Below are 27,097 nucleotides of genomic sequence, written 5' to 3'. Positions count from 1 at the left end.
AAAGAACATGCGAGGCAAGATATGAGGCAGATTAGAATTCTCAAAGACAAACATCTATTTTTCAGGCACAACGGCAAAAGAAACCTAAATAGACTTTTGAAAGATTCATTTGAGATGAGTTTAACAGTTAATCTGTTACAAAAAATAGTAAGAAATTGGTCACAGCTCTATGTTCAGTATTTCTGATGCCTCAGTCACCATAAGGTTCTGCAAACTACATTCAGAAGTGGAGGAGGAAGCTGAGCGTTATTTTCAAACTGAGGGTGAAGAACAAGATGACAGCATATACAATGGATTCCAAATAATATTTAGATACGTATCCTGTTAATGTTTCATCTCCAGAAGAACCACCCTCCTGTCATATGGTTTCTCAAATGGCAGCTTTCTGTGATGGTGTTCCCATGCAAGAGAAAGAGAATTTTGTGATAGAAATGTTTTTTTGACAGAAAAAGAGGAATCTATATCATCCACTGTCAGAAGCTGTCTTAAAATCAGCACAGAAATGTACTGTGACTTTGGGGAAAATGTAGCATTGCTCAGCAAGGCCCTATTCTGTGGTTATATACGTGACGTGGGAGTGGTACATAGATCTTGGAAATGCTCACTCTCCTGACAGTGGGAGTAGCAACATGTGATGCAGTAAATCGTTGTATTGCCAGTTTGTAGGCATTGTTGAGTTAGTACAACAGGCAACAACACCATGGAATGGAGAATGTTCTGCAGTGCATTCCCGACCCACGAAAAAAGTGGGCCTGGTAGTTTATATGGAAAGGAAAAATTATTTCGAATGCGTGAATATGCTACATGGCTCGCTCTAGGTGCAACAAAAGCCAGGGGATTTATATCATCTCCCAGGTATACCTTTTGATGGTGATCATCTTTTTGGGCCAAGATGGATGAGGTGTTTAAAAATATAAAGAAAGACAAGAAATTGGGAAAGTCAATCGGAGCACTGCAACATCACCCAAAATATAAAAGCAATCAGGCAGGCCAAAAACCATCTTTCCAATCCCATCAGACCTTCAAGCAAGAGGGGCAGCAGCCATTTCAAGATCCTCAGCAGTACTTCAGAGGTAAGTTTTCAGTCAGCGCTAGATTTAGAGCCAGGGATGCTCATGGCAGAGCCTCCTTTTCATCCAAATAGTTCCTCCATTTTCTTACTGAATACACAGCCACGGTCAGACAACACCAAAGGTCTCCTCCTCAAAAGTGGGAGGAAATTACCTCTGATCATTGGGTCCACTCCACAATTAGTGGGTGTTAGGGCATCAAGGTTAAATATTATACCACCCACCTAAGAGCTACATAGCCAATAAGGGCCATCTGCCTCTATTTCTGGACGAGGTTGAACTGTTGGGCTTCAGGTGGCAATAGAAAAGGTTCAAAGCTCCAAACCAGGAAAGTGCTGATACATTATCTGAGGCTTTTGAACAGATTATGTACACACAGTACGAAATGACATTAAAGGAAGCCATCTCACTTCTATAAAAAGGGAGACACACAACCACACTAGGGGGCTCATTAGGATCGCGGATTTCCTGCATCCTCCGGGCCGGCGAAAGCCACCGCCGGCCCGGAGGATGCGGGAAAACCGCCGCGGATGCTTTAAAGACCCACCGCCAAATTGGGATGGCTGGTGGGTCTTTGAATCTGTCCGCCGCTTTTCTGCCGCGGTCGCCATCCGACAGCGGCGGAAAAGCATTAACATGGCTGGCGGTGTCTATCAGACACCGCCAGCCATATTATGATAGAGTAAAAAGTATGCTTTTCCACGGCGGCTTTTCCGCCGTGGAAAAGCATACGGACCTTCACTTCAGGGGCCCGTTGCGGGCCCCCTGGGTGAAGGTGGGGTGGGGGGTGCACATGGGGGGTACCTATGGTACCCCCCTGCATTTGCGTGTACAAAGCGGCAGGCACCGCGCGGTGCCTGCTGCTTTGAGCACGCAAATGCCGTGCATGCATTGTTAACATTGCGGCGGGTGCAGCTTGAAGCCTGAAACCTGGCGGTCACATCCTAATCTGCACGGAGGGACCGCCGCTGCCCCTGCGGACGGTCCCTCCTACTCTATGGTGGCGGACGGACTCGGGTCCGTCCGCCATCATAATCGGCCCCTAGGTGTGAAAGATTTATATTTTGACATCTCAGCATCCAGCACATTGCCAATACCTACAGTCTGTGGTGAGTGACAACCACTACAAGTTCAGATGCCATAGTTATGCATAAACTTGGTGCCAGAAGTATGCCAAGTGTGTAGGTAGCTTCTGGCAACAATCTGCATTGTCATTTTTATTCAGTTTATCCTTACTTAGCTTCAGTTACAGGAGCAGACGGAAGGTCTCCACTATTACGGTGAGCGTAATCCCATAATGTGTCATCACATAGCTGCCATCTTCAGTATCTATTTTCCGCCATTGGTTATCCTGTTTCTTTCTACTCCAAATTCAAAACGTTGTGGGATGCACCCTAATTTCAGCAGTAGCCAAAGCTTATTCAACTGCAGAGAGAATTCAGGTGTTTCTGAAACTGATTCCTCTTTACCATACTTCATAACCAATGTCAGTAAGAAAAATTATAAAAAATTGCAAATGATTGCATAATGCGTATTGTTTATTACAAATACAGCTTTACAATTGTATTCTCTACTAGAATGCTTAGCAAGTCAATAATTTCGATAACCTGGGCTTGGGAGGATCTAGTATTGATGTTGCCCAGGGTATAACATTGGCTACTGTGGTTAGTGAACGAACCATTTCCTGGTACTTTCCAGCAAATGGCGATTACAACTGATAGATTCCAGAAGGGATGATGGTACACATGTCTGCATTTTTTAATTTTTTTTATGAACAATATTTTATTGCTTTTATTGACACGACATAAAGCAATACAGACATAGGCATTAGAACATTTGCAGGTTATCCCTTCCACTGTTTCCTGAGTTTCAAAACAGATCTCCTCTACGAATCAATAGAGGCCTGTGGAATCCCAAATTAATCTAATTAACCAGATTGTGTCATACTTCTCTGGGCACCTTTGAGCTTTACAAATGGACACCTCCAGCTAAGTGCACTTATCATGTGGCTCCGGCAGTGAAGGAGGAATTTTATCTAACTAATGCTTGGCTGTGCCCCTCTTTGAAATTATGATGCCCTAATTTACCACCAAGCTTGCACATCTTCTCCTACCAGCCTTTCCAATATTCCCAATAGGACCATTTTTGGAGATCTGTCAAGGGTCTGTTCCGGATCCTGGGAAGGGAATGTTAAGATTAACCCCCAATAGGTCTCTACCACGGGATAGGACCAAACAAGAATCTGTCTCTCCTCATCACACTGAGCACAACAAATATCAAGAAACTTTTCTGCCCATTACAACCTCTTGGGCAGAAGAGAAGTTGTGTGGAGCTAATTAAGTTCTATAAGCCGTAACTTGGAGGAGATTGCAATTTCTCTGGGTGCTCTTCCGACCTTCCTCCAGTCGCTGTTGTCTATTTCTCCCGGAGAGCTGCATATTGGTTGTGGGTGTTTATTACTAGACTATCTGAGATATTTTCCCCTCCCCCTTCCCTATTGGTCCCAGAGCGACTTTTGCCTCCAGTGAGTTGTTTTCACAGACAGGGGGGTCCGTGAGATCTGCCTTTTGGGCAGGCAGCGCATGCTGCATCATTTGGAATTATTTGTAAAAATTGGATTTTTGCAAGTCAAACTCGCATAATACAGCAAAATATTTAATTTGTGCCCCTGGCCAAACATCACCCAGTCTGGATATCCTTATTATGTCTCTCATGCCAAAGTGTAAAAGCAGAGCACTGTGCCAGATTCCACACCGCAAGAGTGTCTACACGAATGATTTACCCTAGCTCCTAATGCATCACAGAGCCCCACTTAAGCCATGCCTGACTACCCTTGTTATCTTAGGTAAGTAATGTGGAACTAGATTCCCATACTTTTAGCCCAGGACATACTTATCTTCTATCAGCTTAAGGTCTATTCTATACCCAGAATCCTTATTTGGGCTTTAGCGCTAGCCATTGAGCACGAGGATCTGTGTGGCTCAATAGTATAGGCCAATGTCTGCCATATCTATGCCCTATCTAAAGGTGGACTGGAAACACTGCTTAAAATACCACGGGTGGCATCTGATTCGTACATTTGAAGCAGTAGGCAGTGCCCCTCCTTTTTTGAAACATGACTGAGGAATTCCTGAGGGAAATGTTTGAGTTTGTAGAGAAGTTTGGGAAGCACCAGCATTTTATGTAGGGCTACCCTACCCAAGATGTTTAAGAGGAGATTCTGCCATTTAGTCTTGTTGTTCCTGAGTTTGGCAGTGAGTGTAGATAGGTTGAGACCCTATGCTACTTGCGGGTATTTGTTAATATGTATCCCACGGTGTTTGAAACTTTGTGACTGAACTTTCAATTTTTGCTTCCAGGATACTGCAGTGAATTGCTCTTTCTCCTGTACCATCAAAGACTTACCCCGTTTACTCACAACCCGGCTGCTTCTCCCTACAACCGGAATATTTGTAGTAATCTGGGTCCAGTCTCTGGGGGCATAAACAGCAGCATATTGTCTACGTTTAATGTGATGTGATCTTCGTGTCCCACGTCCCATTGGAACCCATCTACTTGTGCGCCACCGGTTTTTCAGGCAGCCGGGAGCTTCATTGTCAGATTGCCTCTTACCCTACTCAGTGGAAAAGGGAGCTGAGAGTGCCCTGTTGACACTCACTTGGGTCCGCGGACGGGAGTAAAGGATTTGAACATATGATTGGAAGTGATGCTTACACCCCAGTACCTAGAAGAGGAAGGCTCATTTGTCAAACTCCTTCTGAAAATGTATTAGGAGAAGTGTGCTTGAGTCCCTCACCTGGTCGGCATACACCAGAACAAGCTGGACTTTTCGAATACTATCCCGTGTGACACCGTTCTGCATTTACCTCCAGTGCTATCAAATTTGGCCAGGTACCATACGAGGATGTTTGCAGAAATATTTAATTGCCCTTTAATTAAGGATATAGAGGGTTAGAACGTTCAGCCGTCCATCTAACGTTCATCTTTGGGAAGTACCACAGTCATTGCTAGGTGCAGATCCTTGGGAAGGCCCCCTTGCCCCACAGCCCTCTCATACAGTCCTAGCAGCTACTTCAATAGCAAAGACTTGAATAGTTGGTAACATTCTAGATGATGGCAGTCAGGACCTGGTGTTTTGCTTGATTACATGTTAACACTTCTGCAATCTCCTACACCGAGAAGGGGCTGCCTCACATTTCCCTTTCGTTGTCTTTGATTGTTTGGAGAGGTTTGTTCATTATCAACAAATTGGCTATCTCTCATTCAGTAATATCCCTCGTCATATTGTATATATTTGCCGGTAAAATAGGTCAGATGATGCCGCTATGCCCTCCGCTTTATTTATTTATTCATTAGAGTTTTGTATAGCGCTAGCTGGACCCGAGGGTATCAGAGCGCTTCACAACAAGTACAAATAGGCATCAGAAAGACAGTGAGGACGGAGAACAGGTCAGGGAGCATATGGGCGAAGTAAAAGTCTGTACAATAGCAACAAGAGCGCAAAACAGGGCGGAGAATCGAAAGCAAGTCATCCGGCTCTGGGATCGCAGAGATAATGGTCTTTCAAAGTCAAACGTGGAGTTCTTAATACGATCCAGAACGCTCAAGGAAGAGGGCTTTGAGTAACATCTTGAATTTCGGGAAGGAGGCGGTCATTCTGATATGTGGGGGATGGCGTTCCATATCTTGGGAGCATTACCCGCAAAGGATTTACTGGATGTTTTGTGTTTCTGGGATTTCAGAGGAATGAGTAGAAGTGTGTTGGAGCTTCTGAGGTTCCTTGACTGATCGGCCCTTTTGAGCTTGTTGGCCAGATATTCTGGTTTGCCTGTATGCAGGGCTTTGTGTGTGAGGCAGGCTGTACGGAAGCTGGCTCGTTGGTCAATGGGGAGCTACTTCAGATCCTTAAGAGCCGGGGAGATGTGTTCGTATTTCTTAGTTCCCATGACCATTCTTGCTGCGGCGTTTAGAGTAGAGGTCAGAGGTCCCAGGTGCGATTTGGCTGTTCCAGTCAGAGTAGCAATGCCATAGTCCATTCTGGAGAGTACCAGAGCCTGAGTGGCCTATTTCAGGTCTTTCGTGGGAAGGAAGGGTTTCAGTTTGTAGAGAAGATTCAGGTTAAGGAAAGCACTTTTGGCAGTTTTTGAGATGTGTTCTTTCATGTCCACTTTAGGGTCAAGGGTGATCCCTAGGGATTTTACGGAGTTTGTACGAACAAGAGGAACATTCAGGGCGCTTAAGGCTTTGAGCCATTCTAGTATTTGGGGGTTTTCATCTTTGTTCGAGATGAGGAGCACAGTATGGACATCTGCTAGTACTGGATAGGGAACAAGCCGGTTGGCCACCTGTCTGGTCGCCAGCCTTTTCAACAGTTTAACAGAATTGGCACCTGTGTCTGGGATGCCACCCAAAACCACCAGGATTCATCTAGTTATAACTATTTTAATGTGGTCCTCACTATGTCTAATCAATGCTGCAGGTCATCGTTATACTATGCCTGAAGTCACTTATTAATTTTGAGAATTTTTGCTTTGATGTCAGCTACTGTTCCATCCTTCGCCAGGCGTTTGCCATTCAGGAAGGCCCTAACTCTCCTGCTAATTGCAGGCTTCACAGCCTCCCAGAGTGTTCACTGGAATTACAAGTACAGTATTCTCTTACTTGTGACCCTAAATATTTGGGGGTCTTCTTGTTCATGAGCCACCAGGCATCCCCACCTGTGTGACCACCCCCATTCTTGACACCCCCTCCCCCATTGCAGGCATAAACAAATTATCTATTCTCGATTTCGACTTGTAGGCTGCGGAGAGTTGAAAATAAACTCTGCTGCCGGAGGTTCAGATCCTCCACGCATCGCACAGCCCCATCAAAGTAATCCAGTCTTCCAATATGTGTAGACCTGTAAACCTAGGGCCAGAAGAGTCCATCTCTTTGTTAATGACTATTTTGAAGTCCTCTCCTATATGGTTAACCCATTGGGGAGTTCCTGAATTAAGTGGCCCAGTCAGTCAAGGACCCTCATGGTCAGTTAGGAGGACACATTTTTTCCCCATTAGGTATCCCTTGGAGCATGAACTTGAGTTTTAAACCTCTTCATTTCTATTTCACTTCCTCAAATTATTTCTTCTGTTTCTGGAACTGGTTAGTGTTATCCGGGAAGATGAGTATCGGTGAAGACAGGAACCTTGGGTCTCCCAAGTGTTCTAAATGCATTAAGTATAGCGTCTGTGTCCCTATAATTGAAGACTTTGCTTTGAAGGGCTTGGGACATGCCCCTGGGAGTGGGCACTGGGTTAGGCTTCTGTGCTCTCTTTTCAAGATACAAGAGGGGAAGAAGACTTTCTGCTGGCATCCAGGATGTTCTCCATTCCTCAATATACTTCTCTGGGCATGAGCCCTCCACACCCTTCAGAAGCACTCTGGCCATAGGTTGTTGCGTTTGGCTTTGCCCTCTGAATCTTCTGCCCTGACCTCTGAAGCTTTAGCTTTAGTAGACAAGTGAGAGTGGGGAGAGGATGTGGCATTACGTCCCGAGCTGCCAACTGTGGAACTGGGGAGCCAGGTGTTTGTTTCGTTGCCGGCTAAATTATCTGTGATTTTCTGCAAAATCTATTAATCTTTTGTGTTTAAAATATATAAATATATGTGTACTTGTGTAATATAACTGGTGTTTTTGTAAAGTGCTCCATACGTTCGGGTCAAATTTGCGCTATATAAAACTGCAAAAAATAAAAGTGAGCAACCATGTTCCTGAGGTCCAGGACAGTGTCCTTCAGTTCCCCAGTTCGCACCTTAGCCTCCGACACTATGTCACTGCGTTGCGCACATCCTGTCTGAGCATCTAACATTCATATCCACTTCACCTATCTTAGCCTCTCGGGTAGTCTGGAAGGCTTGCATTGCCTGTAGGATAATGTAGGATAATGTCTGTGTAGAATGCCCTCCCAAGAGGCCTTTGCCCCCCCCCCCTTCCTTGTCTCCAGAAAGTCTTGTTCCCATAGTTGGCTTGGTATACCATGCGTTTGAGGTTGTGACATGGTCACTTCCCCTTATGTCAATTTTTGTGATGTGGGGTGTCCCTCACACGTGGGCGGATTCCCTGCTGTTAACAAGCAGTTTCACATCTCCCCTCAGGGTCAACACCCGACCCCTCCAGGATCCACTCCTACTGAATGAACAAAACAATTCTTCCAGGAGCGCCCTATCCAGTCGTCCACCCCAGATTAGGCATGGGGTCTTCATGCAGGGTCATAAGAAGCTCAACCAATCCTGGATAGAGGTTTTGCATGTCAGACATACACGCTATGTCAAACACCTGAGTAAAGAAAGGTATTACATGCCTAATGGGGTTGGCGGACTCTCATGAGACTTGTAAATGGTGGTGGCCATCTTGATTGCTTAGAGTATACTTTTCTTGTGGCCTATGGCATCTTTGGTAGGCAATCGGGATATGTAATTGCTGTAACTGGGATTTGTTATTCAGAAGTTTGGGATTCTAAAAATCTGTCATTCTTGAAAGTTTACTAAATAAATTACTGAAGTTCGAGAAGTATTCTAACACCACAATCGTGTAAAAAACCCAGACTTTGCTGCTTGACCATTATTTTAAATGTTCTTCGTTAAGGATTATAACCTCTTTTTCACAAGGATTTATCCATTAGGGCTGCAAGCTCTATTTTACAAGACATCATGTATAAGGATTTGAAACTCCTTTGAATTTGAATTATTTCTGTAAGAGGAGTTATAAGACCCTTATTTTTCACAGATTTTATATCCATATTACAACACGTGTGGTATTAAGGTTTAGCTTTGAAATGGCATATTTTGTTGATTGTTTTAGGTGAACTGTGATATTAATTAATGCTTTCATCTTAAATTTATTAACCAATTACTTTGAACGTAATCGGAACCACAGAATCATATCACATAACCTTGAGGGTACATTTCTTTAGCAAACAACTCTTTGTTGCGCAGAGTGTAACTTTTGAATGTTATTCCAACATGGAGGGTTGAAAATAGAGAGATTCTCAGCATATTATATGCAATTTCAGAAGTTGCGTTTAATAACTGGTGCCATAACAATACTAAAAGACGTAGCTATAGATATCAAAATGCTAGCAGTGCAAATTAAGCTCAGGTGTACAAATAGGCAGTCCTGGGATCTTTAGTGGCTGTGTTTCTCTCACTTTTCACCTCCTATGCATCTAATTCAAACCTACTTGATTTAACTTTGTGGTTGAGAGTGGGTCCAGAGAAGTGTGGGAACAAGCATTTTTCCAGTGTAATTTGGATTGAAAGATTTATTACATCTTGACAGACATCAGTTTTGAATGTTAACATTTGAATTATCCAACTAATGGAACCATATTTCAAAACACTACTTTCATGCACACTGCTTTCTACACAAGTTGACCTGGAAGATTGTATTCATAGTATTGATTACTTTATTGTGCAGTGAGTTCAAAGTTTTATCAGTGGAAATGCCTACTTAGAAGTTCATTTTCTGGCTGTGTTGTTTCCTTTCCATATCTATCATTCCACTCAGCCAGCATTTGTCTACTACTGCACGCATGAGCCGGAAAAGATTTTGCCGACACATGATGATAGGATAGAATGTATGTGCTACATAGATCGTACTAAACCCCTCAGAAAATCAAAACGACATTTGTGTTGTTTTTTCACAACTCCATCTGGGCAATTTCTAAAGCTGGAACTATACATGCACTCGCATATGTTATCCATTAGCGAAAAAAACACTTTGAAGGAACACCACATGCACAGTACACTTTAAAAAAAGAACCACAGTGGAGATGTTAGTAAGCATTCCATTGGCTAACATTTGCAAGGTAGCGACATGGATATCACTTTACACATTCATAAGACACTATTGTGTGGATAATGAAGCTAGAATGGAAGCACACGTTGGTCAAACATTTCTTAAGGGCTCTTGTTTGCATTGTCTTTCCATGCAGCACTCCATTAAAGGAAGCCGGTATTGCTTTGAAAGCTAGAGACAGTATGTTTATCCACATGCATATTTTGTAGACTTAAGCCGGTACATAACGGTAAACAGGATTTGGAGCTTTTTTCTTCAGAAAAGCAGGAGAACGCAAAATTAGAAATTTCGACTCACACAGATACCTTTTCAGATGGGGAGAAGTATACATATCTGAGGTACTACCTGTGTCCTTGAGGGCTTCAAGAAGTTCGCTCCCAAATAATTTTAAGAAGGCCTAAACCTGAAACAATTGGAAGAAAAACAAGCTGTAATATTTTTCACCCAAAACTAGATGGTGTTGACTGCACGGCATTTGAATTGAAAACCCAAGGTGCAAATATTCTCATGAAAATCAATAATGTACTTTTGTATATTTATTTTAGACCTCAGTAACTGGGAAAACACAACTCCAGAATAGATCTCTTAGGTGAATGACAAGCCCCTGAAGCAGATCAGAGACAAGAGCCTGTGCCAGTGCCCTAACAGACCCCCAGTACTTACACTGTGCAAAGGACCTGCTTGCCATGCTAAGCTGCCTGTGCGATCTGATGAGAAGATTTAGGTGCACCAAAAGATCACTGCGAGACAAAACCTTTAGTAGAACTCCTAAAAACTGTGTCCACATTACACTTCCTTGTCGATCTGGTCATTATTAATGAGCACCTTTCACCCCATCAATTTGGAGCAAAAACACGTTCTGGAAGCCTCTTGCTCCAAATATTTTGCTTTTTTTTGTGTTGTTTTTTATTTTCTAAACTATTGTTTGTCATTTAACTCAAAACAAACTTAGCCGTAGTGTGGAAAGGGCCTTTGACTTCATAGTGGTAGTGGTAGCGGTAGCTGTAGTGTGTGGATTGCAGGGGCACTGGTGCATTTGTTTATAAGGGCTGCTTCAGACAGCTTACAAAAGATCAGAGTGCCATACTGTAGACCTGTGCGGTAAATTCCGTTCCGCTCACGGAATTTGGATAATTTCACGTTCCGCGGAGAACGCAGAATTGCCAAAAATTCCACTGCTTTGCTGAATTTTTTGCTTGTTGGCGCTTTCAAAATGCGTGTGCGCAAGATATTGCTCCCCGAGCACGCAAACAGCGTTTGCAAACAGGAAAAAAGCATTGCGAATGGGCAGAACAAGCAATTCGGTGTGCTCGTGGAACTCTGCGTGCTCGTGGAGATTTTTTACCGTTTCGCTGAGTTTTGCGTAGCGCGACTACTCAAGTTCCGCCCACCCCTACCATGCTGTGAAGTAGGGTTACAGTATCATATTTTTTAACTTGTTTAATCTTATGTATACTATTGACTTTCTGCCTTATTTTTTTGCATCATGTGAAATGAAATATCTGTCTTTCTCAGCATCATAGATGTGTAAGATTATTAATCTGTGATAAACTAGCCTCTTTGCCTTCATGCTCTTGCCCCATTAGCATTATCATAGGTTTATGTATTGTAGTTTTGTTTAACAACCTCTTTTCAATTCTTCTGTCTGTTTACTTGTGACTTGTGTCTGTCAGTACATTAGGATCAGAGATGCATGGGCTGTGCAGCAAGGAATTACTGCCATTAGAACAACAATGTGTTAAATCATATTTGATATCATATAACTGTGTTAACGTGATGTAATCCCAGATTTCATGTATTAAGCTTTTCTTCCGAGTTTTACAAAGATAATTTATAGACGTTATGTGAAGGGTTTCTAGATGTGGTTGATGATGGTGGTGAAAACTGTAAATGTGGTAGGGGGTTGAAGTTCAGCTGTTCAGAGAGGCTGAGAGAGGTGTGACAGTGATGTTTTTATTGTGAAAGTGATTTTGCTTCTTGATGTTTACATGTGTGCTACTGTATTCTGTGTGTCACTAACAGGGGTTCCCATCAATAGTCGGGTGTCTTCCAAAATCCAGCAGCTTCTGAACACTTTGAAGAGGCCAAAGCGTCCGCCCCTCAAAGAATTCTTTGTGGATGATTTTGAAGAACTGTTAGAAGGTAAAATCTTTGTGCTCCTGAAATAAGCACACATCACGCCTTTTTGATATCTGTCTCCATTTCTTCCCAAAACCTTGTAGGCTGTCTTCCTTCTGAACACTTTGATGCAAACAGTGGCCATTGTGTGCAGCAGTCTTGTTTCAGTGCATCATTTTTCACAGCACAGAACACTGAACTAACTCTGAGTTAGAGTGACAATCACATAGCATGCCCTGCAAGTCTGTTTCCAAGCGTTCCACCTCAAGGTATTTTTTTTTGCAAATAAGGTTGCATTTCTCTGAGTACTAGCAGATTCAAATATAGTAAATGGCCTATGCTGCAGAACGAAGAAATGTATTCACAACCAACATTTGAGAAAGTAGCCCTCTCCATTTTCCCTTTTGAGCTGTCCGGTTCTATCCAGTTCCACAGTTAAAGGGAAACAGCACACAAGTTGGATAGAACAGATGAAAACAGCTGCACCTGGTCTCTGAAGCCTCTGAAATCAATTGAGCTGCAAGAGTGCTGATTTCTATATTCAAGTTTTTGTTCAACAGTGCTTAATTTTGATCGATTTAACAAGTCTTGCACCTGTCTTGTCTTCAGTTCAGCAGCCTGATCCTAACCAGCCCAAAGCAGAGGGGAATGAAACCACCCCGCTAAGAGGTGAGCCACTGGGTGTGGTTACAAACTGGCCCCCCTCTCTCCTGGCGGCACTGCAGCGTTGGGGTACTACGCAGCCGAAAACTCCCTGTTTGACAGCACTGGATACCACAGGAAAAGCCATCTATACCCTGACTTATGGTGAGCTTTATGTAGTTGATATCTATCTTTAACATGCAAATGTTTGAGTTAGCTGCACTCTGAACAGTCAGCTTTACAACACAAAGTTTATATGGTTTACAGAGGTATATGGCCAGAGTAAAACCTACATTCGGCTATCTTGTTAGACTTTCTATATGCAGGCAGTGCTTCTCTGGACAGTTGTTGGATTGTGTTAGTGCTTTCTGTGTGCAGTTGTCAAGTTTTGTCTGTACGTTCATTGGTTGCTTGTATGGAATATGCTTGTATTCTGTTCTTATTCAACTGTGCAGTATTTGATTGCACCTTTGTTTCCCATCTCCTTTTGTGTGTGTATTCCTGTATTCAGTTCTTAGGTACGTGTTACTGGGCTATCTTTGTGTAGCTGCTTGGTCAGCATTGGTTTCCTTTTTGCGTTTGTCTCATTGTGTCTATTGTTGCTGTGTACAAACGTTGCATCACGCATTTACGTCTGTGTTCATTTTTCTGTGCCTGGGCACCCGGAATTTGACTGTCAGAATGTCTTGCATAGGCTTACAACCCACAGTTGTGATGTTGCGCTTGTACTTCCGCTGTTCGTTTGCTGGGTTTGGCTAGGCAGTCTGTTGTTTGTGTGCAGGTTTCCTATTGCTCGAGTTTTTTAATTAGTTACTTTATTTTGCCTGGACTTCTTCTGTACAGTTTCTGGTTGTACTTGTGCTTTCTGTCTGCAGTTGTTTGGGATGAGATATTTTTTCAATCTGTTGATCTGGGCTTAGATTATGCGTTTCTTCCCTGCAGTTGTGAAGTTGTATCTGGATTTTCTGAATTCAGTTATTGGGTTTGATGCCACTCCTTCCTTTCTGCAGTTTTCTAGTTTTGTCTGATCATCTAGGTTCATGTTAGTGATATGTTCTTTCTGATTGCACTTTTTTTGCTTTCTTATTTTTTGTTTCTTACCTTTTAGGCAAGCTGTGGAGTCGGAGCATGAAGTTGGCCTACACCCTACTCAACAAGCTCAGCACTAAGAACGAGCCCTTACTCAAACCAGGAGATCGGGTATGTTGATCTTCCTCATGTGCTCAGATTATGGGGATGTAGTTGGGAGATGAGCGCAAAGGCTTTCATTAATGGGAAATGAGACAAGATAGGGAGGTGCAATTACAGTCAAAGGAAAACCGAAGCAAAGAATAGGAACATTATCACTCCCAATCATAAGACAATGGAAAACCGAAGTAAACAATGGGCACATAGCAATAGTCACATGGGCCTTAATACAAAATGTAAAGATTTCATAAGGTTTTGTGCCTAAGAATACATCTGAGATTCTGGTGTGCGCTTGGAAGCCAACATGGGACTTTGGAACTACAGCTGTTCATCTAGCATGTACTCAATAAAATGTTGTACTTGAACTGTATCTTTAAAACTGAATGCAGCTGAATGCGGTGTCGCTCTGCTGGGAAAACAACGAGGGAGAACTGTTCCTGTCCATCAGGATAGCTGGATTATCGGACCCGTTTTACAAGGATTTTATTGACTTCTCGCGGCCCCCACTTCGCGGGAGCCGCTCGTGTGTGTGGACCTTCAGTGGCGGTCATTGTAGCAGGAGGAACTAACTGACTGGCAAATCGCGGCAGGACTGCGAGGACCAGCCTGCAGTGCGGCGACCAATCTGCCGCAGCTGGTCCTCTTCCCGCCCCCACCTCCTCCTACATAACTTCCTCTACCCACGCGCACACGGAACGCGCGCGGGCGGGCGCCGGGCCAAGCCCAGGCAAAGGGCGGGCCGTCTAGGGCCGTCCCAGGTCGCTCAAGGACGGGCCGGGCTCCCCCTCCTTTATTTGGCATCCTATTCGTTATCTGTAGATATCTGTACTTCCTGAAAAAGTTTTATGGTACACAGGTACGATTGTGATTTATACCTAAAAGTGTGGGTTAGCTCCCCCTCCTTTATTTGGCATACTATTAGTTTTCTGTAGATATCTATACTTCCTGAAAAAGTTTTATGGTACACAGGTACGATTGTGATTTATACCTAAAAGTGTGGATTAGTTGTGGTTAAAGTTATCATGTCTTTGCGGTCTGGAAAAAATCGCAATGCTGCAATTCCTACTTCTGCCGGGGTGGTTACAGGTACCCTAGATCACTTCTTTAAGAGAGCTTCCACCATTCTTGAAAAGGAGATTGCCTTTGCAGAAAAGCATCTCTCTCTGGATTTAATAACGGGAAAACGATCTTCCCTAGGTTGCATAGGGTCGACGCTTTCTCCGGCGCATACTAATGTTGCGGGGGAAGAAATTAGGTTGGTGGATGTTGGGGATGTTTCAGATAGTTCGAGTACAAACTTATTTTCCCCGAGCTTGTCCCCTAGTAGTGGTAACGCTGGTTTGCATAATTCCCCAGGGTTAGTTATTTTATCTTCCCCCACTTTGATCCAGGGGTCCCCAGTTAGGACGAAACCCAACAGTAAGAAAAGAAGGGGTAGCTCTCTGAAGGGCCGTCATGCCAAACAACAAAAGAAGATCTTAAACCCGGCCCGACAGTTGCTGCTCAACTCTCTACTTCTTCAAGGGCAGATACAGAAGTTATTAGCCCCCCTGATTGTCCTTCTTTTGTTGAGGGTGACCTCCTGGGGAAAATCGAATTTTTGATGAAATCTCTGATGCTGCCGCTCCTAGAGAAAACTAGGATGATTAATTCCAAGTTAGATCAGATTGAAAAGCAGGTCTGAGAAAATTCACTTTTATTAGCTGACCTTGCAAAGGGTAATGTCCCTATTAACCCCCCCGGACATCACCATAAAGGAAACGGGTCACAGTACTACTGCTAGGGTGGTTGCTGAGGACTCTAGAAAAAACCCAGAAAATAAACCAAACATATTACCGCCAAAATCCTACCCGAGGAAACAAGTAGGCATACTGAGGCTTGGTGGGAAGGCGACGGACTCGGCATCTGCACCGCAGCCTGTATCGAGTGGCCGACCAGCAGATAGAAGGTCTCATAGGCAATTGCACCAGGATAAGGAGGTTCGTAAAGACCAACTCCTCAGTTTAAACCTTCCCCCAGAGGCAGCACCCTACACAATTGTCTTAGTGGGGGTACGAACCCTAGGGGCAGGAAAAGCAGAATCTTATAGGGAACTGAATAATAAGGTGGTTTTCTGGTTAAATAGGAATAGAACTCTCCCCCCTTCACTGAACACAGAGATTTTGGGTGTTAGAAGGGTCCACTGGGTGGGTAACAACCACAAAGATCTCGAAGAGGACTGTATTCTAGTGAATTTTAGGGACACAAGGGTGGTAGACCATATTCGAAGAGAACCTAGATTTGGCGCCTGGGCCTTGATTATTTTTACCCAGGGGTTATGAATAATGGATGTCATAATTCTCATTCTATCCCCCGACAGAGAGGACTTTGGGGAGCTAATCCATCTCACAGGTTAATGCACCCTTTCCCAGTGTATAATAGGTTTCATCCCCTAACAGATCTGGAGGGTGTAGATTGACTCTCCAAACTAATTGGTGAAACTAATGATGACGACAGTCAAGTAGGAGTATTGGACTGTCCCCCGGATAGCAACAGTGAGGATACTAAACATCTAAGTGGATCTAGTAGCCCAATTACAACCCAGGCACTACCATCTCGAGCTCTAAACGGGGCAAAGAGTAATAGCCAAAGAGTAAATGGAGAACTAGGTCCCCTGTCAATTGTTTCCTGGAATCTGGCAGGGATATTAAATAAACTTGCCTTGCCTGAATGGGGGTCATTTATTGACATGCAAGATGTGTGCCTATTCCAGGAAACTTGGGCCAGGGAGGATTATTGGCGCACTGGTTTTGCCTCATTTTCAATCCAGGCAAAATGGGGCGGGAAGGGACGCCCGTCTGGCGGACTTCTCATTTGGGTGGGTACACACTTAGGATGTTCTGCAAGGACACTTGAGACAAACTCTGCGGATATCCAAAGTGTGGTATTGGAATGGCCAAATGCGGCTAAACTAGTATTAGTCAATGTATATTCAAGACCAACGGGCGTAACTAATGTCTCAGGAACAATTGAGGATTTATCCCTCTTCCTTGGTACCATCCCCTGAGGCACTCCATATCTGGTTACTTTAATTGTCAATTCGAGCCGCTGCCAGCCTTTCTGGAGGGCACCACATTGGAAGAGGATGATCAATGAGATATACCACCTGTAGGGGGCCCAACAGTGAAGTCCTGGACGCCGCTGGCTACCCAAAGTATGGCCCTGACTCTTAATAACTCTATAAGGGCCTGCAATGGCCGGGTCAGTGGGGATATCCCACCGAAACCCACTTTTAACAAACTGGGGCAGGAGTCACGCTTAGATTATATCTTTGTGGAGATGCGTGACTGGGCCAAGGTAAGGAGCTTTCAGGTAACCCCACGTGATGAAAGCGACCACAATGCGCTGACCCTGAAATTCCTGGTGCCCGGCACTATCACTGAGAACCAGACGGCTAATACCTCCCCGGACCCTAGAGCAATCCTGTCTAGCGATAGACGTAGAATTAGATGGGCTAAAGTCATAGGGAATCCAGAAGCCATTTCCCGGCTTTATGCCACAATAGTCCCGGTTTTAGAAAGAGTGGAAGAACTTACTTCACTATGCCCGTCTGTGGAGAAACACAATAAACTCGGGGACCTTCACTTGGAGCTTACCAGTGCATTAGCGGAGGTATTGAACCCGCAAGTATTGAAAAAGAATGCCAAGCCGTTGAAAGCCTCATGGTACAATACAGCCTGTAGGAAGGCCAAAGCCGAACTCCTCGAGGCCATGAAGCAAAGGGGTAACACCGTGCTGATTAGGGCTGAGAGGAATGAATATAAATACGTAATTCAAACCGCCAAGATTGAGTGGGATAATGAAAACTGGTCTGAAATGGTGGGTGCCCTTAACTTTAGAGATGCCCGGAAATTTTGGCAGATCGTTAAAAATGGTTCTGTGGATCCAACACCAGCAGTAGAAGCTAATATTGCTCCTAGTGTCTGGGAGGCTCACTTCCGTACCCTATATTCACAGGCTAGCACAGATCACGTAGAAGACACAGGTAATCCAGTGATAGGCCCTAGCCCTTTAGTGGCCCAAGTAGAATTTACTGTGGCGGAGGTTGGTGCCGCAATTGCCAAACTCGCAGCGGAGAAAGCTCCGGGTTTGGACAAGCTTCCGGGAGACTTGTTCAGACATGAACCAACTGTCTGAGCCCCATATCTACAGGTCGCATTTAACTCAATCTTGGGTGGGATGGAGGTTCCTAGTACTTGGCTGGGGGCAGAGATTGTACCTATCTTCAAGAAGGGCTCTCCTCTGCTCCCAGCCAACTACAGGCCTATCAGCCTCATAGGCGTCCCACAAAAGGTCTTTGCAAGGCTGATCTTGGACCGTTTACTAGAGTGGATGCTTGATCATTCAGTCCTGAGCCCCTATCAAGCAGGGTTCAGGAAGAAAGTCTCTACCATAGATCAAATTTTTCGCTTGGCCCTTTTATATTGGAAAACGGTAAAGTTGGAGGGTGGCAGCCTCTATACTGTTTTCGTAGACCTACGGGCGGCTTTTGATCTCGTACCCCGCAGAAAACTCTGGTCTGTCTTATCTAATATGGGGGTACTGCAACACCTTCTAAATATGATTGTTCGTTTACATACGAATAATTATGCGCAGGTTAGATGCGGCCGGGATGGTTCTCTATCTAATAGATTCCCCGTTGACAGGGGGGTTAGACAGGGCTGTGTGCTGGCACCGACCCTGTTTTGCCTCTATGTCAACGGGGTAATCGCCCATTTAAATGGGGTAGAGGACGGCGATGCCCCCAGACTTGCTGGCAGCAGGGTGCCGGCGATTATGTTCGCGGACGACACCCTGCTGCTGTCTAAATCACCTATGGGGATTCAACGAGTTCTCAAGGGATTCGAGGCATTCTGTGGAAATCTTGGCCTTGAGATTAATACTCTCAAGACCAAATACATGCTTTTTAATCCCCCATCAAAACCACGTCCTAACCCATGTATTGGTGCAAATAGGCTGGAAAGGGTAAAAACCTTTGAATATCTAGGGGTGACTCTAAATGAGAATATGTCTTGGGGTCACCATCAAATAAAGTCTCAGCTTAAACTGGCCCAACTGGCGAGAGGTGTTGTCAGCCTTATAAATAAAAACAAATCTTCTATCAAGGCGATTGGTCCCCCATTAGAGATATATAGAGTACAGGCCAGGGGAGCGGTTATGTACGGTAGTGAACTCTGGGGCCACATGTGCAAACGCGAGTTGGTGGCAACTGAGAACAAATTCATCAGGCAGCTTTTATCACTCCCCCCCTAGTACCCCTCTGTTGCCGATGAGGCTTGATCTGGGATTAAGGCCACTTGATGAAGATCTGGGTGCTAGGCCCCTAACCTTTTGGCGCAGAGTATGGACTAAACCAGAGTTGGCAAATTATATGTCCGAGCTGCAGGAAATCCTGACTACTCGATTGTAGGGAATATCCCCTGGTTTCTATACATAAAAAATGAGCTTGTGCGCCTGGGACTAGCTAATTTATGGTTTGATCCTGCGATTGCTTGCCCCATGGTTTCCCGGAAGCAGTTGCTTTCACTGTACCATGAAAGTAAAATCATGGCATATAGACAGGGCATACAGTCTGGTACTTTGACCGATTCCTTCTTGAAGATCAAGGACACCTATAAATTGGAGGTAATCCTAGATGTCATATTTCCAACTAATACCAGGAAACTGTACCTACAGTGGAGGTACGGAAGTCTACCAATCCGTGCCTTCACTAGTAAATGGACTGAGCCCTCCCTGAGTCATTGCCCTGGGTGCAACCATGAGCAGGAAACTGAACTGCACATATTGTTTTTTTGTCAAACTTATGCGCAGGCAAGAAGGCACTGGATTGTACCGGCCTGTAAAAACCTGGGCTTCACCCACTGTCTCCAGGCATATAGGGTTCTTAAAACTGATCTTTCTGGCATGGTTGTGTTTGCGGTAGCCAAATATCTGGAAACCTTCTGGCAGAAGAGAAGATGTTTACTATCCAGGGCTCCAGAATAAGTGTTTAATTTTAATAAATATCAACATCCAATTAGCTTTTCTATATTTTTATTGCTTTAATGGACTAACCAAGACTGCTTGTATGATGGTATGATGTTATGTATTAGGAATCATGCTGCTGCTTTTATGATCTCTGATTAACTGTCCATGATGTAATTAACCGTTTTATTTGTATAATAGTTGTTGTAGGAAGGTTGATCCCTGACTATGGTTGCCCCCAACTTTTTGCCTGGTGTTTTGCTGGTTTTCTGACTTAGTTGACCTGGGGCCCTGCTATTCAGGACCCCAGGCCTACTGCTCTCTCTGTAAAATGGATTCCATGTACCTTAGGTACATATCTAAATTGGATACTGAGCCACCTTATCAGTCCCTGTACAGTGTACCTTAGGTACCCAGGGCATAGGTGTACCCAGGGCCTACCAGGGGCTGCAGCATGTATTATGCCACCCCTGGCTGGCCATCCAAATCTGACACAACTGGCTGCTTGACAGCTGGGGCAAGGTGGTGTAATCACCCTTTGCTGTAGATATAGTATACCTATATCTAACCCTAAAATGGACACACAGATCTCCTATCAGTCACTCCTATGGCAGGCCTTAACAATCCTGAAGGCAGAGTGCTTGGAATCGTGTGAGATGGTGCTCTGGCATGAGCTGAGCCTGTCTGCGGCTTTCGGGATCCATCCCTTAGCCGTTTCCATGATATCGCATACCATATACTCTTAAGTGCATTATAATCCTCGCGGTTATGTGCCAACTCTGGTATCGCTTTATCAAAACATGTCGAGTAAGGTGTCATACGAATTGGAATACTAACCCCTCGCCAATTCTGGCGACGGGGTTAGCATTCCACCCTTCTAGAGGGACACGACATGCCTGTAACCTATAACCCGGTTAAAAGTCAGACAGAGCCTTAGCATCCACAAAATGGATGCTGCCACCGAGACACAAGTCTGCCCTCCTGCTGCTGGGAGTCCTCCCAGAGCAGGAGATAAGGACAAAGGGTTTCCTGCCAGGGGCGGTGCCAGCACCGTCCCAGACAGGGTTTTGTGTATTGTAGGTAGGCAGGGCTTTAGAGGAAGGTGACTGCAAGTGGCACCCCGGTGCTCACTGTGCATAGGCTGGCTGGAACCAGTTCCAGGGTCACTCCAGACCCTGTGCTGGGGAAAAGCCCGCCAAGGAAGTGGGTGTAACCACCCCCCTCCTAGTCCCACCCATAGGGCAGGACTTAGTCGCGTGCCAGCCCCTTTTTTCAGGATAAAGGTAGAGACTGGCCCCCTTCCAGATCAGATCATCTTTGAATCCTGAAACTACTTTCCACGAAAGGAACTCAAGACTTCTTCCTAAGATTTCTCCCTTGTGACTAAGGAGTAGTCACCCTGCATCCGCAGGCACCATCCAAGAACACTGCGGTCTGCTGTAAGTCCTTCCTCCGGAATCCGACTGCCCAGCTCGACGAGAACCGGCTTCCCTGGCACCTCTGACCTCTACCCACCTCTACAGCCCAGCTGAGAACCGTGGGTGCGACGAGACCTCAAGGGACCGGCCATCTGCAAGACTGCACGACTTCTTTCCAGCAAGCCCGCCGAGTAATCTACTGGTGAGTGCTTTGGGGTCCGAGAAGCCCCGACTCTGAGCAGCTCCAGCTCCGAGGTGCAGCCCCCCAGCATCTCCACGATCTGCGTGGGGCCCTTCTGCTTTCCGCTGCTCACCGCGTTGTTTGGCTACTAGCCCGTTGGCTTGTGGCCTTCCTGACGACGCCCGACGACATTTCTGCTGCTGGTCTGGTTGCTCCAGACTGGCCCTTGCTCCCTTCCAGAAGAGGAGCACCCTGGACCCTCCTGGTCCACTCAAGACGCCATTTTGAGTCCACCGCGTGGGCTTGAATTAGCCAAGGCTTGTTGCCCAATCCTGGGTAACTTCGACGCCAACGACTTCATCCTTCGTGGGACAGCTCGCACCTCCATCCTGGTCGCCGACAACGCCTCCTGGTCCGAGAGACTGCAGAGCCCAGCAGTGCCCACTCACCTGGCTGCGGTGACTTCGCCCGGTGCCATCCTGGTGCCCACTTAATCACTGGCTAGTGATTCAAGAACTTGGTCCCCTCTGCTTTCAGGTTTTCTTCTTCCTTGATCCAGGCTTGGATCCATCGAACTTTTCTTCACTGGTCGCCTGCCAGCAACTTCTTCCTTCCAGGCTCCTGGTCCGGCAACGAGATCCCCGACGTCTTTTCAGACCTATGCAGCTGCAGCCCCTGGGCTAGGTAACTTCGGCACTCCGGTGTCCCAGCATAGCCTCACTATCCAAGGGTCAGGATCCACTGTCGTTTTCTCCCTACCAGGTCGGGTTCGCCCGTGAACACTAACTTTGTGAATTCTAGCTTCCATAGACTTTGTCCCGCATCCCGCGTGAGAGTGCACACTCTGCACCCGAGTCCCCTAGGTCTCCTAGAAGTAATCTAACGATTCCCTAGTCCAGTCCTAGCGATTCCAAAGCCTATTAGAACTGTTACTTACCTGCTAGTAATTCGCATTCCACTTTTAGCGTATATGGTTTTTCGTGCCCCTCGGGCATTTGTGTAACGTGCTAACTTAAAAGTATTTTCGTAAGAGTTTTGTTGTGTGCTTAGCTCCCTGTCTCATAAAGAGCCAGGGTAGTCTTGTTATAAATAAATACACTGTTTATTTTCATAACAACTTGTGTGGTGTCCTTTCACTGGGTGTTCAAGGGGTAATGTGATGGTAAAACAGCTGGCTTAACACGCCCTCTAGAGTCTTAGCCTTAGACTGCTCGTATCCATGCTACTAGGATAGCTGGTCTATAAGGTTGACTTACAACCAATCATCAATAAGGGTTGTTTGGACTGATATATAGTGATCACTAGAATAGTGAGCACTGCACATCAGGCCAACTTCTCACATTGGTGAGCAGCGGTTGGGATTTGAGCTTGCTGTTGTTTTACCACACATGCCCTAAGAATATCTTGTGAAAGATCACATAAGTACTAAAGGTACATATAACTTAGCTTAGAATACTCTGAGTTCTACTGAACCAGCTGTTGTAGCTCCTAGGGCCTAGCACACCCTAAACTACAACTCTAGCAAGGGATCAGTAGGCAAACATATAGTGTAGGTAAGTGCACCACTTACACCTCACTAGAAAAGCATGTCGACTCAGGGGGACTCTACTGAGACTCCCCTGGTCAGTGTTGACCCTCCACAGGTCACTTCAAGATATGCAGCTCTCAGTTTTCAGGAGATGAGACAAATCTGTGTCTCCAGGAAACTGAAGCAGGGGTCTAACCCCACCATTCCCTTTCTGATAGGTCTCTTAGAGACATATGATGCCAGAAAGCTCTCTCAGTTACATGAGAGCATGCCAGCCTTAGAGGGAACCTCTGGGGATCCAGACCTCCCCAACACTGATTCAGCAGTTGAGGAGGAGGATCAGGAGGTACTCTCTGGGGATGAGGTAGACAAGGGTCTTGAGGTAGTCAGAAGGCTAACTAGGACCAACTTAGACTTACTTGGGCTAGGATCTGGGGGCCCCCCAGTACTAACCCGAAGTGGGCCTAACCTTGGAGTTAGGAGAGATAGATCTCTTTCTAGGGACTCCAATAGATCTCTGCACTCTAATGCCTCTTCTCAGGGGAGAAGGAATCCTCCACAGAGGAGATTTACTTCCCCTCAGAGAAAGGCGCATGAGGCTAGGATGAGACAAGCTGAACTGAGGATTGAAAGGGAAGAAATTGCCCTGGCCAAAGAAAAGCTTGCCCTGGCAAGAGAGCAGCAGATAAGTGGGCTAGCTCCCACTGGTGGCAGCAATCTCCCAAGAGATAGAGAGAAGGGTTTAGATACTAAACACCTGACTAAAATAGTGCCCCCCTTTAAGCAAGGGGATGACATCCAGAAATGGATGGCTGCTCTGGAGAGGGCCTGCACTGTGCAGGGCATTCCCCAGAGTCAGTGGGCAGCTATACTGTGGCTCTCCTTTGATGGTAAAGGTAGAGATAAGCTCCTCACTACAAGAGTGGAGGATGCTAACAATTACCAGGTCCTGAAAAATGCACTGGTTGATGGGTTTGGTTTAACCACTGAGCAGTACAGGTTGCTGTTCAGAGACACCCAGAAAACTCAGTCTCAGGACTGGTCAGACTTTGTTGATTGTGCCACTAAGGCTTTGGAAGGCTGGCTACTGGGTAGTAAGGTTACTGATTTCAAAGGATTGTATAATCTAATTATGAGAGAGCAAGTCTTAAATAATTGTCAGAACCAGTTATTACACCAGCACCTGGTAGACTCTGATCTGACCTCTCCACAAGAATTGGGTAAGAGGGCAGACAAATGGGTCAGAACCAGGATTAGGCCCAAGAACCAAGGTGGTGACCAGAAAAAGGAATCAACCAAGCCTCAAGAGAAGGGTGGGAATAAATCTACAGATCAAACCACATCAGGGCCCCAAAAATCCTCTGAGGGGGGTGGGTCCCAGAATCCTTCCAACAACCAGAAGAAACCTTATTGTTATCCCTGTAAACAGGTGGGTCATTTAAAAACTGACAGCAGTTGCCCAAAGAATAACAATAAGGAAAACATACCCCCAAGTAACATTCCCAAACCTCCTGTTACTACTAGTAGTAATCCCCCAGGTGGTGGGAGTGCCCCCAAGAATTTGGGTGCATTTACTTTGGGAGTTCCTGGGGACTCTGGCCTAACCAGGTCCCCAAACTTAGATACTCTTGTCTGTGAGACTGGCATGGGGTTTGCCAACTTCACAACTTGTCCCAACACTTTGGGCAAGTACAGACAGGAGCCCCTCATCAATGGTATAAAAGTTGAGGCCTATAGAGATACAGGGGCTAGCATCACAATGGTGACTGAGAGTCTAGTCCCCTCAAGGCAACTTTTACCTGGTGCCACATACCAGGTGACCAATATTGATGGAGTACAGAGAGATCATCCCATGGCAGTGGTCAATCTCAGCTGGGGAGGTGTCACTGGCCACAAGAGAGTGGCAGTGTCACCAAACTTGCCTGTAGATTGCCTACTGGGGAATGATTTAGAGCTCTCAGCCTGGGCTGAAGTAGAGCAAGAGACCCATTCTAGAATGGTGAACATCCATGGTAAGGTTAGTGGGGCAGTGGTAGCCACAGCCCCAGTCCAAGATATCCTCCCTGAACAGGTCAGGAGGGTTGTGCCAGTCACAACCCAATCTCAGACAACTTCCTTCCCAGAACAGGTTGTCAAGGCTGTGATGGTCACAGCCCACACCCAAACTGAGCCCCCTCCTGAGAAGGTTGGGAGAGTTGTGATGGCCACAGCTCAAACTCAGACAGATGACAGTGTTGTGAAGCCTGAAACTATGGATCACTCCACTCAGACAGAGAGTATTGAGGAGGAAGAGAAATCTCCCTCCCACCAGACTTTAGGAAAGGATCAGCCTCCTCAGGGAACTGATCTGACCCCTTGTGAAGAAACTGCCACAGAGGTAGTCAGGCCTAGCCTGGCAGAACCCCTGATGTCAGTGGACCCTTCCAAGGTGGGACCCAGTCTGGAGCAGGTAACCTGCCCCTCTCTACCCTGCCTCAGTCAGCCCAGGGCTGCTGGGAGTCCTCCCAGAGCAGGAGATAAGGACAAAGGGTTTCCTGCCAGGGGCGGTGCCAGCACCGTCCCAGACAGGGTTTTGTGTATTGTAGGTAGGCAGGGCTTTAGAGGAAGGTGACTGCAAGTGGCACCCCGGTGCTCACTGTGCATAGGCTGGCTGGAACCAGTTCCAGGGTCACTCCAGACCCTGTGCTGGGGAAAAGCCCGCCAAGGAAGTGGGTGTAACCACCCCCCTCCTAGTCCCACCCATAGGGCAGGACTTAGTCGCGTGCCAGCCCCTTTTTTCAGGATAAAGGTAGAGACTGGCCCCCTTCCAGATCAGATCATCTTTGAATCCTGAAACTACTTTCCACGAAAGGAACTCAAGACTTCTTCCTAAGATTTCTCCCTTGTGACTAAGGAGTAGTCACCCTGCATCCGCAGGCACCATCCAAGAACACTGCGGTCTGCTGTAAGTCCTTCCTCCGGAATCCGACTGCCCAGCTCGACGAGAACCGGCTTCCCTGGCACCTCTGACCTCTACCCACCTCTACAGCCCAGCTGAGAACCGTGGGTGCGACGAGACCTCAAGGGACCGGCCATCTGCAAGACTGCACGACTTCTTTCCAGCAAGCCCGCCGAGTAATCTACTGGTGAGTGCTTTGGGGTCCGAGAAGCCCCGACTCTGAGCAGCTCCAGCTCCGAGGTGCAGCCCCCCAGCATCTCCACGATCTGCGTGGGGCCCTTCTGCTTTCCGCTGCTCACCGCGTTGTTTGGCTACTAGCCCGTTGGCTTGTGGCCTTCCTGACGACGCCCGACGACATTTCTGCTGCTGGTCTGGTTGCTCCAGACTGGCCCTTGCTCCCTTCCAGAAGAGGAGCACCCTGGACCCTCCTGGTCCACTCAAGACGCCATTTTGAGTCCACCGCGTGGGCTTGAATTAGCCAAGGCTTGTTGCCCAATCCTGGGTAACTTCGACGCCAACGACTTCATCCTTCGTGGGACAGCTCGCACCTCCATCCTGGTCGCCGACAACGCCTCCTGGTCCGAGAGACTGCAGAGCCCAGCAGTGCCCACTCACCTGGCTGCGGTGACTTCGCCCGGTGCCATCCTGGTGCCCACTTAATCACTGGCTAGTGATTCAAGAACTTGGTCCCCTCTGCTTTCAGGTTTTCTTCTTCCTTGATCCAGGCTTGGATCCATCGAACTTTTCTTCACTGGTCGCCTGCCAGCAACTTCTTCCTTCCAGGCTCCTGGTCCGGCAACGAGATCCCCGACGTCTTTTCAGACCTATGCAGCTGCAGCCCCTGGGCTAGGTAACTTCGGCACTCCGGTGTCCCAGCATAGCCTCACTATCCAAGGGTCAGGATCCACTGTCGTTTTCTCCCTACCAGGTCGGGTTCGCCCGTGAACACTAACTTTGTGAATTCTAGCTTCCATAGACTTTGTCCCGCATCCCGCGTGAGAGTGCACACTCTGCACCCGAGTCCCCTAGGTCTCCTAGAAGTAATCTAACGATTCCCTAGTCCAGTCCTAGCGATTCCAAAGCCTATTAGAACTGTTACTTACCTGCTAGTAATTCGCATTCCACTTTTAGCGTATATGGTTTTTCGTGCCCCTCGGGCATTTGTGTAACGTGCT

At 46.2% G+C, this 27,097-nt stretch overlaps 1 protein-coding gene across 2 annotated transcripts in view; it reads left to right on the top strand.

The window, feature by feature from the left end:
* DIP2A (DIP2 acetate--CoA ligase A) overlaps positions 1 to 27,097 on the top strand; it is a 784,944-nt gene that overhangs the window by 319,961 nt on the left and 437,886 nt on the right. For both annotated transcript variants that reach the window (XM_078681430.1, XM_078681429.1), the window contains 3 exons: positions 11,929 to 12,048; positions 12,634 to 12,831; positions 13,775 to 13,866. In XM_078681430.1, the coding sequence (XP_078537556.1) occupies positions 11,929 to 12,048; positions 12,634 to 12,831; positions 13,775 to 13,866 (410 nt within the window). The remainder of the gene's footprint in view (positions 1 to 11,928; positions 12,049 to 12,633; positions 12,832 to 13,774; positions 13,867 to 27,097) is intronic.

Source organism: Lissotriton helveticus, chromosome 3_1 (genome assembly GCF_964261635.1).
Source record: "Lissotriton helveticus chromosome 3_1, aLisHel1.1, whole genome shotgun sequence".
In the NCBI taxonomy this organism is placed as follows: domain Eukaryota; kingdom Metazoa; phylum Chordata; class Amphibia; order Caudata; family Salamandridae; genus Lissotriton; species Lissotriton helveticus.
The sequence above is the reverse complement of the archived record's forward strand: the minus strand, read 5'-3'. Positions and strand labels throughout refer to the sequence as shown.